The sequence below is a fragment of the Malaclemys terrapin genome, chromosome 9 (assembly GCF_027887155.1).
Source record: "Malaclemys terrapin pileata isolate rMalTer1 chromosome 9, rMalTer1.hap1, whole genome shotgun sequence".
NCBI lineage: Eukaryota > Metazoa > Chordata > Testudines > Emydidae > Malaclemys > Malaclemys terrapin.
In genome coordinates, this window is record NC_071513.1 from 1,033,363 (window position 1) to 1,050,851 (window position 17,489).

At 52.5% G+C, this 17,489-nt stretch overlaps 1 protein-coding gene across 10 annotated transcripts in view; it reads right to left on the bottom strand.

The window, feature by feature from the left end:
• The window catches only part of DLG3 (discs large MAGUK scaffold protein 3), a 175,073-nt gene that overhangs the window by 11,106 nt on the left and 146,478 nt on the right, over positions 1–17,489 (bottom strand). For 7 of the 10 annotated variants that reach the window (XM_054039083.1, XM_054039079.1, XM_054039082.1 and 4 more), the window contains 7 exons: positions 16,614–16,689; positions 15,786–15,885; positions 10,633–10,674; positions 9,109–9,159; positions 7,798–7,899; positions 7,435–7,607; positions 6,734–6,843 (listed from right to left, as the gene is read on the bottom strand). In XM_054039083.1, the coding sequence (XP_053895058.1) occupies positions 6,734–6,843; positions 7,435–7,607; positions 7,798–7,899; positions 9,109–9,159; positions 10,633–10,674; positions 15,786–15,885; positions 16,614–16,689 (654 nt within the window). Of the gene's footprint in view, positions 1–6,733; positions 6,844–7,434; positions 7,608–7,797; positions 7,900–9,108; positions 9,160–10,632; positions 10,675–12,186; positions 12,233–15,785; positions 15,886–16,613; positions 16,690–17,489 lie in introns of all 10 variants that reach the window. The other 3 variants (XM_054039081.1, XM_054039084.1, XM_054039080.1) reach the window with 2 other exon arrangements.

Genomic DNA, 17,489 nt, shown 5'->3' on the forward strand with positions numbered 1-17,489 from the left:
AGGGTTACTTGCTGTGTGCTGAGCTTGTGTTTGTCAGTCTGTTTGTTTGTTTTGGTTGTTTGAAGGACCGTGTGCTGTGGCTGGCAGTTGGAAGCTGTGAGCTTCAAAGGAAGGTTTGAAAGCTAGAAGCCTCTGGTAAGTGGCTGAGCCTTAATCAGTGGGCGGGGCATTCATACAGGCCAGGGCTTTATAAAGCAGCGCACAAGCGACCAGGGAGCTTTGCGAACAGGGGCTGCTAACAGGGAGTTTCGCAAGGGAGTTCTCCAGGTGAAGGAGGAGCAATACAGCAACCTTTTGGGGTAAGTGACTGTCTGTAGTGTGTGTTTGTTTGTGTTTGAGGGTTACTTGCTGTGTGCTGAGCTTGTGTTTGTCAGTCTGTTTGTTTGTTTTGGTTGTTTGAAGGACCGTGTGCTGTGGCTGGCAGTTGGAAGCTGTGAGCTTCAAAGGAAGGTTTGAAAGCTAGAAGCCTCTGGTAAGTGGCTGAGCCTTAATCAGTGGGCGGGGCATTCATACAGGCCAGGGCTTTATAAAGCAGCGCACAAGCGACCAGGGGCTGCTAACAGGGAGTTTCGCAAGGGAGTTTGGAAGGGGAGCAGGAAGGGGGCGAGGGTCCCTTGCCGGTTCCATCTGTTTTCTCTTGATTCCCCTTAATACCTATAAAGCAACTACATTCTAACTGTTTGCTTAAACAACCCTTTCAGCTGACAGGGGGCTGCAGACGGGAGTTTGACAGAGGGAGGCTTACGATGGTTAGGAAGACCCGCAACACCTGTGCCAGCACTGCTACTGTCTCCTCCACCTGTGCCTGTAGCCAGACAGAGTGCCTAAGCATGGATGCCTCTACCCAGATCCTGGTGTGGTTTTGCAAAGACTGTAACTTGCAATTTCCACTTACGGATATCCAGGCTGGGGGGACCATCCAATGTGAAAGGTGCCTGCTGGTGGAATCTCTCAGGCAGCAGGTGAGAGAGCTACAGGAGGAGGTGGCTAGGTTGAGGAGCATCCGTATCCACGAGCAATTCCTCGACAGTGTCCATGTGGAGACAGCTGAGGTAGCTGTCCCAGTACACAGGACTGCTGATACACCACTGGTGGAGGAGGAGATGGCTCAGGGTGGACGCTGGCAGCTGGTTACTTCTGGCAGCAGGCAGTGCTCCACCCTTGCTCCGAACCCTCCTGCCGTGGTTATAGGTAACCGTTATGCTCTTCTTGATACAGGAAAGAAGGAATCACTCCCTACAGTAAAGGAGGAGAAGCCTCGTACCCCTAAGGCTGGAGAGTCTGCTGCCACCACTGCGAATAGGAAACGTAGGGTAGTGGTGGTCGGAGACTCTCTGCTGAGGGGGACGGAGGCGCCCATCTGTCGCCCTGACATTTCATCTCGAGAGGTATGCTGCCTGCCGGGGGCCCGTATCCGAGACGTTACGGAGGCATTGTCGAGGATTATCCGGCCCTCTGACTACTACCCCATGCTACTCATCCATGTGGGCACAAATGATACTGCGCGGTGTGACACTGAGCGGATCAAGAGTGACTACAGGGCTCTGGGAGCACGGGTGAAGGAGTTTGGAGCACAGGTGGTATTCTCTTCAATTCTTCCTGTTAAAGGTAGGGGCCCGGGCAGAGACAGATGCATCATGGAGGTGAATGCCTGGCTGCGAAGATGGAGTCACCAGGAGGGCTTTGGCTTCCTAGACCACGGGATGCTATTCGAGGAAGGACTGCTAGGCAGAGATGGCGTTCACCTTTCGAGGAGAGGGAAGACCCTATTCGGACACAGACTGGCTAACCTAGTGAGGAGGGCTTTAAACTAGGTTCGACGGGGACAGGTGAGCAAAGCCCACAGGTAAGTGGGGAACATGGAGACCGGGGAAATGAGTCGGAAACAAGAGGGAGTGTGGGCTATATTGGCAGAGAGAAAGGAGAGTCAGGAAAAAACTGGGAGGAAAGATCAAACCAGTATTTTAGATGCCTATATACAAATGCGAGAAGTATGGGGAATAAGCAGGAAGAACTGGAAGTGCTAATAAATAAATACAACTATGACATTGTTGGCATCACTGAAACTTGGTGGGATAATACACATGATTGGAATGTTGGTGTGGATGGGTACAGCTTGCTCAGGAAGGATAGACAGGGGAAAAAGGGAGGAGGTGTTGCCTTATATATTAAAAATGTACACACTTGGACAGAGGTAGAGATGGACATAGGAGACGGAAGTGTTGAGAGTCTCTGGGTTAGGCTTAAAGGGGCAAAAAACAAGGGAGATGTCATGCTAGGCGTCTACTACAGGCCACCTAACCAGGTGGAAGAGGTGGATGAGGCTTTTTTCAAGCAACTAACAAAATCATCCAAAGCCCAAGACTTGGTGGTGATGGGGGACTTCAACTATCCGGATATATGTTGGGAAAATAACACAGCGGGGAACAGACTATCCAACAAATTCTTGGACTGCATTGGAGACAACTTTTTATTTCAGAAGGTTGAAAAAGCTACTAGGGGGGAAGCTGTTCTAGACTTGATTTTAACAAATAGGGAGGAACTCGTTGAGAATGTGAAAGTAGAAGGCAGCCTGGGTGAAAGTGATCATGAAATCATAGACTTTGCAATTCTAAGGAAGGGTAGAAGGGAGAACAGCAAAATAGAGACAATGGATTTCAGGAAGGCAGATTTTGGGAAGCTCAGAGAGCTGATAGGTAAGGTCCCATGGGAATCAAGACTGAGGGGAAAAACAACTGAGGAGAGTTGGCAGTTTTTCAAAGGGACACTATTAAGGGCCCAAAAGCAAGCTATTCCGCTGGTTAGGAAAGATAGAAAATGTGGCAAAAGACCACCTTGGCTTAACCACGAGATCTTGCACGATCTAAAAAATAAAAAGGAGTCATATAAAAAATGGAAACTAGGACAGATTACAAAGGATGAATATAGGCAAACAACACAGGAATGCAGGGGCAAGATTAGAAAGGCAAAGGCACAAAATGAGCTCAAACTAGCTACGGGAATAAAAGGAAACAAGAAGACTTTTTATCAATACATTAGAAGCAAGAGGAAGACCAAAGACAGGGTAGGCCCACTGCTTAGTGAAGAGGGAGAAACAGTAACAGGAAACTTGGAAATGGCAGAGATGCTTAATGACTTCTTTGTTTCGGTCTTCACCGAGAAGTCTGAAGGAATGCCTAACATAGTGAATGCTAATGGGAAGGGGGTAGGTTTAGCGGATAAAATAAAAAAAGAACAAGTTAAAAATCACTTAGAAAAGTTAGATGCCTGCAAGTCACCCGGGCCTGATGAAATGCATCCTAGAATACTCAAGGAGCTAATAGAGGAGGTATCTGAGCCTCTAGCTATTATCTTTGGAAAGTCATGGGAGACGGGAGAGATTCCAGAAGACTGGAAAAGGGCAAATATAGTGCCCATCTATAAAAAGGGAACTAAAAACAACCCAGGTAACTACAGACCAGTTAGTTTAACTTCTGTGCCAGGGAAGATAATGGAGCAAGTAATTAAGGAAATCATCTGCCAACACTTGGAAGGTGGTAAGGTGATAGGGAATAGCCAGCATGGATTTGTGAAGAACAAATCATGTCAAACCAATCTGATAGCTTTCTTTGATAGGATAACGAGCCTTGTGGATAAGGGTGAAGCGGTGGATGTGGTATACCTAGACTTTAGTAAGGCATTTGATACGGTCTCGCATGATATTCTTATCGATAAACTAGGCAAATACAAATTAGATGGGGCTACTATAAGGTGGGTGCATAACTGGCTGGATAATCGTACTCAGAGAGTTGTTATTAATGGTTCCCAATCCTGCTGGAAAGGCGTAACGAGTGGGGTACCGCAGGGGTCTGTTTTGGGACCGGCTCTGTTCAATATCTTCATCAACGACTTAGATATTGGCATAGAAAGTACGCTTATTAAGTTTGCGGATGATACCAAACTGGGAGGGATTGCAACTACTTTGGAGGACAGGGTCATAATTCAAAATGATCTGGACAAATTGGAGAAATGGTCTGAGTTAAACAGGATGAAGTTTAACAAAGACAAATGCAAAGTGCTCCACTTAGGAAGGAAAAATCAATTTCACACATACAGAATGGGAAAAGACTGTCTAGGAAGGAGTACGGCAGAAAGGGATCTAGGGGTTATAGTGGACCACAAGCTAAATATGAGTCAACAGTGTGATGCTGTTGCAAACAAAGCAAACATGATTCTGGGATGCATTAACAGGTGTGTTGTGAGCAAGACACGAGAAGTCATTCTTCCGCTCTACTCTGCTCTGGTTAGGCCTCAGCTGGAGTATTGTGTCCAGTTCTGGGCGCCGCATTTTAAAAAAGATGTGGAGAAACTGGAAAGGGTCCAAAGAAGAGCAACAAGAATGATTAAAGGTCTTGAGAACATGACCTATGAAGGAAGGCTGAAAGAATTGGGTTTGTTTAGTTTGGAAAAGAGAAGACTGAGAGGGGACATGATAGCAGTTTTCAGGTATATAAAAGGGTGTCATAAGGAGGAGGGAGAGAACTTGTTCACCTTAGCCTCTAAGGATAGAACCAGAAACAATGGGTTTAAACTGCAGCAAGGGAGGTCTAGATTGGACATTAGGAAAAAGTTCCTAACTGTCAGGGTGGTTAAACACTGGAACAAATTGCCTAGGGAGGTTGTGGAATCTCCGTCTCTGGAGATATTTAAGGGTAGGTTAGATAAATGTCTACTAGGGATGGTCTAGGCAGTATTTGGTCCTGCCATGCGGGCAGGGGACTGGACTCGATGACCTCTCGAGGTCCCTTCCAGTCCTAGAATCTATAAAATAGTTATAACTGGGTAGGTGGTATAACTGCTGAAAAGGATCTGGGGGTTGGATCACTAATTGAACACAAGTCAATGTGATACAGTTGTGAAAAAAAGCTAATATGTCATAAGACAGACATGGTAGGTAACTGTCCTGGATTACGTGGCTGAGATCTTAACTGAGTACTCTGCCCAGGTCTGGGCACAATACCTTAAAAAAATGTGGACAAATTAGAGTGTGTCCAGAGTAGAGCAACAAAATGATAAAAGGGCTAGAAAACCTGATCTGTGAGGAAAGATTAAACAAACTGGGTTTATTTAGTCTTAAGAAAAGATGACCAATGGGAATCCTGGTAACAATCTTCAAATATGTGAAGGGATATTACAAAGAGGATGGTGATCAAATGTTCTCCATGTCCACTGGTTAAGAAGTAATGGTCAAACTGCAGCAAGGAAAATTTCAGAAAAACTTTCAATACGGCCATCTTTATGTTTGTACACTATGAGTCAGATCAGTGGTCCATCTAGCCCAGTATCCAGTCTTCTGAGACTAGCTGGTGCCAGATACTTCAGAGGGAATGAACAGAACGGGGCAATTTATTGAGTGGTCCATCCCATCATCCACTCCCAACTTCGGGGGGGGGGGGGGGGGGGGGGGGGAGGGGGGGAGTCAGAGACGAGGGACATGCACACCATGGGGTTGCATCCCTGACCATCTTGGGCTAATAGTCATTGATTGATCTATCCTCCATGAACTTATCCAATTCTTTTGTGAATTATACAAGTTATAGTTTTGGTCTTCACAACATCCACTGGCAACGAGTTCCACAGGTTGACAGTGCTCTGAGTGAAGTACTTCCTTATGTTTGTTGTAAACCTGCTGCCTATTAATTCCATTGGTGACCCTTGGTTCGTGTGTTATGAGAAGGAATAAATAACCCTTCCTGATTCACTTTTTCCACACCAGTCATGATTTTATAGACCTCCATCACACCCCTCTTAGCCATCTTGTTTCTGAGCTGAACAGTCCCAGTTTTAATCTCTCCTCATACGGAAGCTGTTCCGTACCCCTAATCATTTTTGTTGCCCTTCTCTGCACCTTTTCCAATTCTAATACCTCTTTTTTGAGATGGGGTGATCACATCTGCATGCAGTATTCAAGGTGTGGGTGTACCATGGATTTATATAGCAGCAATATGACATTTTCGGTTTATCATCTATCCCTTTCCTATTGGTTCCATTCTGTTCGCTTTTTTGATTGCTGCTGCACATTGAACAGATGTTTTCAGAGAACTATCCACTGACTCCACAATCTCTTTCTTGAGTGGTAACAGCTAATTTAGACCCCATCATTGTGTAAGTATAATTGGGATTATGTTTTCCTATATGCATTACTTCGCATTTGTCTACATGTTGCCCAGTCACCCAGTTCAGAGAGACCCCTTTGTTACTCTGTGCAGTCAGCTTTGAACTTAACTATTTTGAGTAATTTTGTATCGTCTGCAAACTTTGCCACTGCATTGTTTATCCCTTTTTCCAGATCATTTATGAGTATGTTGAACAGCACTGGTCCCAGTACAGAACCCTTGGGGACACCACTATTTACCTCTCTCTACTCTGAAAACTTTCTAATTCAGAGGATAGAAAAGTTCTGGAATAGGATCCCAAGGGAAGTCATGGAATCCCTTCATTTGAGATTTTTAAAAACGGGTTGGACAAACACCTGTCAAGGATGCTCTTCGGTAACTCTGGTCCTGCCTCAGTGCAGGGGGCTGGACTAGATGACCTCTTGTGGTACCTTCCAGCCCAACATTTCTGTGATTCTATGACAGCGACAGTAGCAGCCTTTCCCACACCCCTTTTCTGAATTAGAAGCAGCAGGAGTGCAGGCTCCTGGTCCCTGCAGCTAGCGCACCCAAGGGGTAGGTGGAAAATATGCACTTACATGAGAGCTTCAATGGATTTTGGCTTGATGAAAATGGCAATAGGGTAAAGTTGTGCTTGTTGCAACCTCTTGATGGCGTTGCCAGACACATCCAGGATGCAGTGCTTCCCCTAGCAGGGCACAAGAGGGGACCAGCTTCAGTCAGTCACTTTCCCTCTCTGAAAGTAGCCTGGAGCAGGAGGACCAGGGATGGAATATGCCCATCCCAAGATACAAGCCAACCCCCAGCATGGACCCTCAACTGGGGCAGGGTGGCAGCACCCGGAGAAGGGACTGGGGCTTCCTTTCAACGTTCAGGACATTGTTTAAAAACCAGCAATGGGTTGTGTCATGCTCTGAGCACAGAGCATTTCTGTTCTACTCACTGCAAAGAACCTCTGCACCAGCGCTTGTGAAGATAAAGCAGGCACTGGTGCGGCTAATGGTGGCCTTGGTAGCCCAGTGGCTTAGGAGGCCTGAGTTCTGCAGGACTCCTGCCTGGGGAGAGAGGTGGATTTAGCAGCAGAGCACTGGGCAGTCTGGGCTGGGTAATGAGGTTGTGGAACAAGGCCAGATGGCGTGGCAGGAATCCGTGTCCAATTGGCTCTTGCTCCACACACAGTTACATGGGCAATGGGTGCAGCCGCGAGAGGGTCAGAAATCATTTGGGTGAGCTGTGGGCTTCCCTGGAGCAGTGTCGCTGCCTCCACGTTTACACTCACTCTCTCTGCAACTGCCCGCACCGACTGGATGCTGGTCCCATAGAGATTGTCATTGAACTGCCCAGCCTCGATGAACTTGTTGTCCTGAATATCTTTCTCCATCTGCTCTCGGGATACGACAAAGTGATAGTCCTGCCCATCCACCTCATTCTCACGCCGAGGCCTGGTAGTGTCTGAAAGAGATGGGCTTCGTGAGACAGAGCCCACCGCAGCCTGTCAGGCACCTACAGCGACCCTGCCTTGCCTCTCTTCGCCACCACATGGCTCAGATGCAGCAGGCAGGAGAAACAGCAGCCCCTCTCCGGAGCACACCTCTGGGTCACTAACTCACAACCTGAGAGAGACACCAACGCCAACACTTACGTGGCACGCAGGAGCCAAACTTGTGTGGAAACTCGGAGATGAGGTCATCGTTGACACGGTCTTTCATTGGCCCCAGGATGATCACTGGCCTCGCATAGTGAACTGGAAACAAGAAAAGCCACGACCCTGAGGCTGAGTCTCTGATCCCAGCAGCTGCTCCCACACTCGCTGAAGCCTGGAGTGGGCCATGTGGCTCCAGAATATTTGTGGTCAATACACCACGGCCATTCGCACAGCACTCACACTTGTGGTCTGTGGAAATACTGAAGGCCCTTTTCCTGCAGTGGGGACTAAGCTCAGCAGAGCTCCAAGTCTACCCAAGGACAGAACCCGTCTCACTCTAGAGCAAGGACCCCTTTCCCACGCACCCGGAAACAGCTTCATGGACTTGTCTTTGGGCTCAGCCCACAGGACGCATCAGCAACACTCCCAAAGAGGCAAATGGTGCAGAACACAAGAGTGCTTATTACCTCTTCTATGTGCCTCCACATGCACTTCCATGTTCGCTCCTCCACGAGAGCACCCAACTTATTGCCTCAACACACCCTCTTCCCAAGCCCTTCCACCACAGCCGCTCAGACAAGTGCGGGAGGCTGACCTCCCATTGGCCTGCAAACTCCAGGGGAGGAATGCACCTCTTCTCCCCAGGCACGCTGCTGGCACGTGCACTACTCGTGTCTGGAGGATAGGACGTGTTACTCTCTGGCTGAGGAACCAGCAAACTGGCAGCTCATGGGTGAATCGCTGCCTTGAGTTGGTACAGGTGAAGCACCAACAACGTGCTAAGTGCTTTAAAAAGAAATGAGCCCTCCTAGCCTCTGGCCCCAGGCACTCAACCTGATGCAGTCACGAGGTGCAATACGGCTGGGGCATGAATCAGACAGAGTGGTGGGTGGCCTGAGGTGAAGGCGGGTGCTTGGTACAAGAAGGACCCAAGACTCTGGAAGGGCAGCGCAGAGAGGGCTGGGCTTGGGCAGGGCAGGGGGTGTTACATTTTTAGCAATGACGGTTTCACAGCCAGTGTTTCAAGCGTTTGCCATTGACCAGAGGCATTTCATGAGCAGTGTCTGCTTGGCTTGCCAAGAGTGCTAGGCGGCCCGGTTCCCCTCACGTTTCCATTAAACACCTCGCAACACATGCCGCTCTGGGAGGCCGGGAGAGCAGAGTCCCTGCAGAGCCACGCCTGCCCGAGGCCAGTTTTAGGTGTTGGTTGGAGAGTCAAGGTTTGATTAAGGACTCGCTGTGTGTAGGCACTTCTCAAGACCACCACGCGCTGTAGAGCTGGGACTCAAGACACCACCCCATACTTACTTTCTTGCCGTGTCACTGGTTCATATGACAGGATAGTGTCCTCTTGTCCTTCTGGAATAGAGCCAGGGAGAAGCAGGTGAGTGTTTGGCAGGGGCCTTTCCTGCCTCGACTCTTTGCGACCAAAAAGTGGCATGAAGGCAATAGCCAGCCAGGATCTGCCATACACAGAAGTGCCCCAAAGGCCTCTGGGTTGCCCACCCTGCTGGACAGTGAAGTCCCAGGGTGACAGCGAAGTGCACAGGAGAGTCCCAGCCTGGGGTGCTGCTCCTGACCAGGACTGCCTCAGGGCAGTGTTCCTTTCTGACTGCCCCAGGAAGACCCGAAACGTGAGCGAGAGTCATTCCCCCATCACGCTGCCCCTGCAGCCAACTCAAAGGCTAGTCTGTGGCCAACGGGTGGGCTGCACTCTAAGCCCAGGTGGCCCATGACTTGGTCAGACATTAGTTTCATGGCAGTTTGCCTGGAACACTAGGGCAAACACCAGAGGGCGCTCTTTCTGCGGGCTATGACCCAGGCTCCCTTCCCATGGCCCCCCCCAGCCCAGAGCGGCAACCTGGCTACTATTTGCTCTGAGGATCCGATTCCACAGCCCGGCTGCTCCCTGGGTTACCAGTTGAATGACACCTGGAATAGCCACATTCTGGGCTCAAAGCCAGGCAGGACCAACTCAGCCATTCACCCTTTCTGGCTAGCTGTATGGAACCCATTCCTCTCAGCGTGCGGGGAGACCGTAAACCCAGCTCCCATCTGCGCTGCGGGGACACTCCAGAGGCCCTGGATCCCTGGCACCAATTTCCCTGCCTGGGCTGGGTGCTGCCTGTTTGAAGGCTTGTGGGAGAAAAGGCGCTGGGGACACTGCCCTCATTACACACACAGTTTCTGTGCCAGGCCCTTCTGAGCTGCCTGACCGGCACCACCAGCGCATTTGGTTCAGAGCACCCTGGCAGGGCAAATTGGGGACCCGGCAGGGCAGGATCAGTTCCTAGCTGGAGGCGTAAGCAGAACAGCTGCAGCTTTGTCGCAGGAGGAGAGAGACGCCTCAGGCAGAATGCGCGTTATTGCTGCAGTAGCTGTTAGTGCACCTGCAGGGCTTGTGCTGTAGGTGGGCTGCAGGGCGTTAGCAGCTGGCAGAGATCTTCCTCTCTGAGCACAAGCTTTCCAAGACCTATGGGGTGTTATCCCAGGGGCTAGAAGTCAGGACAGGAGCCATGTGGCACCCCGAAACTAGCGCGCCTTGGGGCGGGATCCTCTGCTGGGACAGGTCAAAGAGTGACCTCTAACACCTCATGGCTCCCATGTCACTGCATCCCATCACTGCCACTAAGGACACTGCTAACCAGGCCTGGCAAAAAGCTCCCATCCCCTCGAGGGAGCAGGCCACAGCATCTCTAGGGCCTTCAGTTCGAGTGGCCAAAGGAAGCATCGGCCTCCGAACAGGAAACACCATGGGGACAACAGAGGAATGAAAATGCTTAGAACGCACACACACAGAGGTGAGAGACAGCAGGAGAGAAAGACACTTACTGGAACTGCTCTCGCTGTCACTGGTGTTTGATGTCACGCCCTCTGCAAACCAACAAGAAAAAGACGCCAATTCAGAACACGTGCAGCCAGGAACTCACAAAGGGCACATGGGGTAGGAGACAGACAGTGGCCCAACGCTAGTGGCCACAGGACACAGGCAGAGGGCATGGTCGAGCACAGCCTTGGGGCCCCCACAGCCAATGGCAGCCTGTAGACCCAGTGAGATTCCTCTTACAGATTCAGCCCCCATCCCTTACTCCTGCATTAGAACTGGCATTTCCAGGGGTAGGGCACCACTGCAGGAGGTTTGTTTCCGGGTCCTTCAGTCAGTAGCTTCAACCGGGAAATCCAGTTAACTGCGTCTGGGACACCCTGCCAAGAGTGAAAGGGGGAAGATGCGAACGCCGGAGGCAGGGCTCTCTCTGTGCCCAGTGGGCACGAGCTCACAGGGCTCCCTTTCCCCAGGCAGCGTGCACAGGGATGGGAAGCAGCTCTGCCCCTGGCATTAGTAATGGCCTCCCCAGGGAATGCACCAGGCCTCATCCTGCAGCATCTCCAAGAGCAGGGAGCTGCCTCCCCCCCGCCTGAAGGATACGGCATAAATCCACAGAGAGGCGTGGGTCACGGGGCACGGCCCTGCCAGTTCAAGTCCCCCTGGGCCAGGTGTCATGCAGGGAGGGGGAGCAGAGGAGGAAAGCTGCCGCAGCACACGGATACACGAGCACAAACCCTAAAGCAAAGTGCAGTCTGACGAGGGCAAACCAGCCTGGGGGGACGGGGGGACTCACAGAGACAAGACACTGACAAGACGGAACAGAGTTCGGGGCCTTGCTTGTTTAGGCCATTTCCAATGCTACGGCCCCTCCGCAGACACTGGGTCACTCACTCGTCCTGCACCTCCCAGGGGCGTGGGGCTGTGCTGGTCCCGAAGGTGTGGGCAACCAGGGGACCGCTTGCATAGAGCTGGCCTCTAAGCGGAAGCTGTGAAGATCGTCTCCCCAAAGGGAGTCAGGAAGAGGAGCCGTTCCACAGCTCAGGGTACATGTGCACGCATCCGGCACGGGGAGCAGGCAGGTAGCACTTAAAGACGCAGCTACCTGCTTAGTGACGCGCCTGCGGCCCGTCACTTGCCTGACTGCCTGCCAGCAGCTGTCTCCAGTGCAGCCCTGACGCTAACTCACCTGGGCTGGCATTAGAGCAGGGAACCGCTGGATCCAAGCTCAGCTGTGACCGTCAGTCTAACAAGAGGCAACAGAGCAGCTCACCCTGCGATCTGGAGGGCAGGACTGCGTCACTCACTGCTAGGGAATTCTAACTCACCATGGGAGCAGCACAAGGGGCAGTTCTCCCTCCCCCAGAGCCCAGCCCCCTCCACCTCCACTGACTGGGACTGGAACCCACAGCCTCAGAAGCAAGAGCAAAGCCTTCAGCGTGACTAGTGCTGTACACCAAGAGCAGCACTAACTCCCAGTCCTGGACCCCAGCCTCCCCCCGGCGCAGCGCCAGACATGCCAGACACGGAGAGCCAACGATGTGCATTTAAATGAGACTTACTCAGGTTCTTTGCTCCATAATAATCGTCACTTAACCCAGGGAAGTCCTGATTTCATAGACCGCAGGAAGGGGCAGAGAGCCCGAGAGAGGGGAGTGAGAGACAGAGAGAGGAGAGGAAGAAGACAGAGCCAGGTGAGCATTAGTGACAGGAGTGCAGAACGGCTGCGAGCTGCAATTGCAAGTGAGGTTACAAAATTCAGAAGTGTCTTTGCTGGGGCAGGCAGGACGGCCAGCCTTCGCACTGCTGAGCTGAGCCGTGTCCTCTCACCCAGCCCATGGCCATCGCAGGGCCTCTAACCAGCCCCCACAGGGCCAAGGGCAGCCCTGCCAAAACCACAGCCCAGAGACCAATGGTGCCCGTGTGCCGGACTCCTCCTCAGGCCACCTGCTCATCGAGTGCACTCTGGGAAGGCTCTTCCGGAGGAAGAGTTGGCCCCCTGGAGCAGGCTAACTTCCACCCCCGAGTGAGCTGCTCCAATCCCAGAGGTGCTGTTGGAAGTTGAGGGGAGGCCTTCTCAAGAATGTGCCTCACTCAGCTTTTTGATGGACTCGTGAAGGCCAGGTACGTTGCATCTCCCACTCCAGGTGTCTGAGGGATCTGTGCCCCAGAGCCCTCTGCCCACACCCCTGCTCTAGTACAGTCCCAGGCTGAGCCGTTCAGCTTCCCTGGAAGGGCGGAGGAGCACTGAAAATCCCTCTGCAGGTCTTTGCTTCAGCTCCCCTAATCCCAACGTCTCCATGTGCAGAGTGCGCAGAGGAAGCACTCTGCTCCCTGAGGAGCACTCCACAAGCAGATTTAGTCAAGTGCTGTGAAGCATTTCAAGGGAGGGAGACTGGCTGCAAGTTTCTACCTACAACAGGAACTAGATGGGGAGTGGGGTCCCCCCCCACACACCGTGAGCACATGCTAACCTGGAGCTGGCAGAGAATGAGCCCTCAAACAGACTTTACAGAGCCCACAGGCAGGTGGTGAATCCACTTCAGTCATGAATTCAATTATGTTCAGTTGCCTGATGCCACCTTCTACAAGCAAGCCATCCCCCAACCACAAACCCTTCTAGGAGGGAAAGCAGCAAGCCAAGCCCCCTCCCCAGGGACTCTCCCAGACATGGCTCCCACTCCCCCACAAATCCCTACAACCACTGGGGACGGACACCTTGGTGCACTGTGAGCTGTGCACCCTGAGCAGAGGGGACGCTGGAATTTCACAATCCGTTGGCAAAGCTGGGGGAGCCGAGAGAGGGGGCCGCCCTCCTAAGGAGGATTTGCATATTCATTTAGCCAGTGCAGTTCAGGTCTGTCCTACCTTTGTTATGACACCTGCAACCACACATATGCAGATGCGTCTAGCAAGCGCACTGGGCAGCCAAGTCACCAACCATCCTACGCCAGAGGCCCTGGAGTATGCAGATGCACATACAGCTTTTATGGCTGAAGTCAGGCCCAGGAAGGAACACAGGCGTGCTGGACTCACCCAGAGCCAGATTTTTAGAAGAGCTCAGCAGGTTGGGTACTGAACTCGTTTGAAAATCTGGCTGCTCTCCCTCCATAAACACACGAGATGGAGGTCTGTGCCAGCGAAGTGAGACACCATGCAGGTGGTGTGTGGACAGGCTCTGGGTCCTGGCCCCAGCTGCACTGAGCCGCAGAGCAGAGACCATTCTGAGCAGTGCACCATGACATGGGAATGCAGCAGGGCAGGTGGATTCGCTCTGCCTGGCCCCACCTCCTCTCCTACCTGTGAGACCACAGCTGTCTACATGGACACTGCTGACAAAGCACCCAATGCATTACTGAGAGCTGAGGACGTGTAGCAAGTGCAGAGGAAGGGCAGTGCCAGGCGAGTGGCCCTGCAGCCCAGAACGCAGGTTGGGAACACCTCCCTCAGTGGCTCACTGGCCAGCAAACCTGTCCGTAGAAATACTTTGTAGGTTTGTGTGTTGAACCCTTCAGTTCCTCAGAGGAGCACAGTCCACACGCTTCTCTGACTGATCTGAATCGACTGCACTTTCCTGCGCCGGAGTGCACAGCTCTTCGCACCCAGACACACTGCCGTTTTCACCACATGATAGTAACACATGCTCAGTTCAGCTGCTACCCTGTAGAGCATGTGCTGGGGGTGGGTGGGCAGCCTCTGACAGTCCTGGTCTCTCTGCTCCATTTGCCCCACTCTGAACACCCTCCATTCAACACGGGGTTTGCCGGGGGTGTCAGAGCAGAGGTCCTCGATCACAGCCATGCACCATCAGAGCGTGGCCCCATCCAGGGTTTGTCCTCATGTGGAGCTTCCTAGCTCCATGTGGGAAGCGGGATGGGTGAGACGCCATGAACAGGTCTGACCTTCCAGCAGGGAGAGTGCAATGAGGCTGCCAGCCAGGGGTTCATGCCTTACCACCCTCTGGGAAATGGTACCAGAGTCACTATGGAACGTGCCGCTGTCTCTGCAGGCAGCTGGAATTCCTCCAGAAAGGGAGCCAGGCACAGGACAGCTCTGCGGGCCAGAGTGATTCGCCCACAGAGGTGCTTCTGGAGCAGATGGTCACATAACAAAAGCTGGCTGGATTCACTACTCCTAATTGGTTCACGCAGATGAGCACTGCCAGGTTCTCGCTATAGACGGCAAGGCAGTTTCCCAATTCCAGGAGCGGAACAAGGGGCTGCACCCACTCACACCTGCCCATTTACAACATTAAACACAAGCCTTTGAGCACCATATTCCCTCGCCTTGTTCTGAGAGTGGGGGAAGGCAGAGCCCCTGGCACATCAGGGAGAGCAGAGAAAGGCAGAGTAGAGGTTTGATCATGTGCTGAGAAGTTGTGAAAGGATGAAAACACCAAACAACTGAGAGCGTGCCAGGCAGGTCTCCATCGCCCAGAGGCTGGATAGAAATCCTGGGCCATGGCCAGAGGCAGCTAGACTGGCAGCAGCTGGGAGAGGCAGTTTTGCTGACACAGCACCCGTGGCTGGGAGTCGAGCACTAGGGAAGGGATGAGGCAGGTAGGAGAGACGTCCCCTTCTCTACAGGCAGGCAGGCAGGCCGGGCTTGGCTTGGCTTTGCCCAGTGACACGGATTGTTCTATGCCATCTCTAGAATGCCAGCCATGGCTGTGATGGCCAGAGCCCAGCCTGAGTGCCACTGTCCCTGGAACAGCTTTGGAGGAGAGGGCAAGGCAGGAATCTCCACTTCCACCATTGCTAGGCAGCGGGAGAAGAGGCAACACTCCATCTGAGTCTCCTGAGCTTGGGAAGCCATTGCAGGCTCTGGGTCTGTCTCTCAACATGGGTGGGAAGCCACTGGGACACTCGGGGAGGTGCAGCCAGAGCTTGGTAAGCAGTTGCAGAGGGACCCACTGGTCCCACAGCAAGTCCCATCCTGCCTCTATCTGCTTGTTGAGCCAGTTCCAACTGAGAAGGCTCCCAGAACAGTTCTCACAGGGTGGAGTCGTGCCGTTTGGCCCAATGTAACGGAATTCCCAGCTATTTTGAATGCAGGCTCTTTGGCGAGGGAAATGCACTCAGCCCAGCCCGCCACATGGAGCAGGCGCTGGGGTTTGGGTGGGGGTTGCACACTTTGCCCTCTCTAGCCAGCGGCTACTTACGTTCCTGTCCGCTGCTCTCCTGGGCCAGGTTCTCTTTGCTCTTGTAAAATGGAAACTTTCGGGAGAGGCGGAAACTCTTTTTACGTTTCGTTTTGATCAACTGTGAAGAACATGGAGATGGAAGGGAGGACAGAAAAAACAAATGGTGTTTAACGCATGCACGAAAAATTAAAATGAAGAGACAATGAGGATCTGTGGCAGGGCAATCACCCTCAAATGAAATCATGGAGATTACATGGAAACTATAATGCAGGAGAAAAATTAAGTGTAGAGAAAAATGTTGTAGGGATGTTGGAAGGTTGACTACCCAATCCGCTTTCCACAGGAGCAAGGCCATGTCCCTAAGCCCCCTTCTTAGTCTGAAGTGTTTTTATTAAGCAGCCAGGCTCTGACCTCCAGCCTCCCATCGTAGGGAAGTCGCATGCACCTGTGCAAGACGGTCTGAGGTCAGCTCCACCCAGCCAGGGTGTTTTGCGATGCATCTTTTGTTCACAAGCGATCTAGGGCTTGACCCCCAGCTTATGGGGTCACACACAGTGTCACAGAGAACTTCTGCTACAAGCTGAAGTGTCTGTGTCAAAATCTCCTGGCCAACCCCAGGCTGCCAGCTCTGAAGATTTGCAGCCAGGCAGGGGATCCGCTGTGCAGTTTGAACAGAAGCCTAAGAAGCAGCTCAGCCACACACAACTCGAGTGCAACTGGTCTCGACTCAGGAACGCTCTGGCTATTTTCCCAAGTGAGGAGCGTTACAACATTAGCCTTGGACGCTCCTTCGCCCCTCTAGCTTCCACCTCAGGCCATCCGGGGCACCCCCGCTCTGGCACTTACCCTGTTGGATTCAATCATCCCAGTCCGGGCGTGGAACTTCACTGTTTTCAATCTTGCACGCTCCTTCTTTTCCACCCTGATTCAAGTCAAACGAGAGAAAGCCCTAGTTCATGTGTGTGCACTCGCTGCCCTGCCCTGCTCCTCTCCATACGGTGCTTGCTGAGCAGCAACGGGCAGAGGGTCACCTCTGCGCCCCATCCATGCAATAAAGCTCCCTCTGGCACCCAAACCACCTGACCACGCCATCTGTAAGGAGAGAACACTTGGAGGCGGCTCTGGGCCTTTGAGCAGCTTCTGCTATTAGCAGCGATTTGACCAGGCAGCTTGTCATGAGTCTAACCAGCGCCAGGAACCTGGAGGAGAGTAGAGCCAGTGGGGAGCCCAGCCCGCAATAAGCTGATCAACTGAACAGTGTGCCCAACACAAAGAGCCCTTCGGGGGAAAGAGGGGGCGTGGGGCTGCCCCTTCCCAGGCACTCCCGAGGAAGGAGACAGATGGACAGACATGTTGCACAGAGGCGCACAGCACAACAGCTCACCTCTAGGAGGAATTAGGGTGAGGACACAGAAAGCCTCTCCCCACCCCTCAGCTGGTCCCCCTGGAACTAGGAATGGGGTTTGTGCTAGGTCACAACCCTCCCGTGTGCAGAGGTTGTCCAGGGAGCAAGCGCCACTAGAGAGGCTGAACTCTGCCCCAGGCCTTCACCCCGTCGCACTAGAAAGCCGCCCAAAGGACATTCTCTGTCTCTGCAGACCAGGACCCCCCTCCCCGCAGCAGGCGGATCCGGTTCTGCCAGCAAGAACTGGGCACTGCCCCTGCAGAAGGCAGAGAGCCCCCGTACCCCTTGGCACCTGCACGTCCCAACTGCTCTGCCTG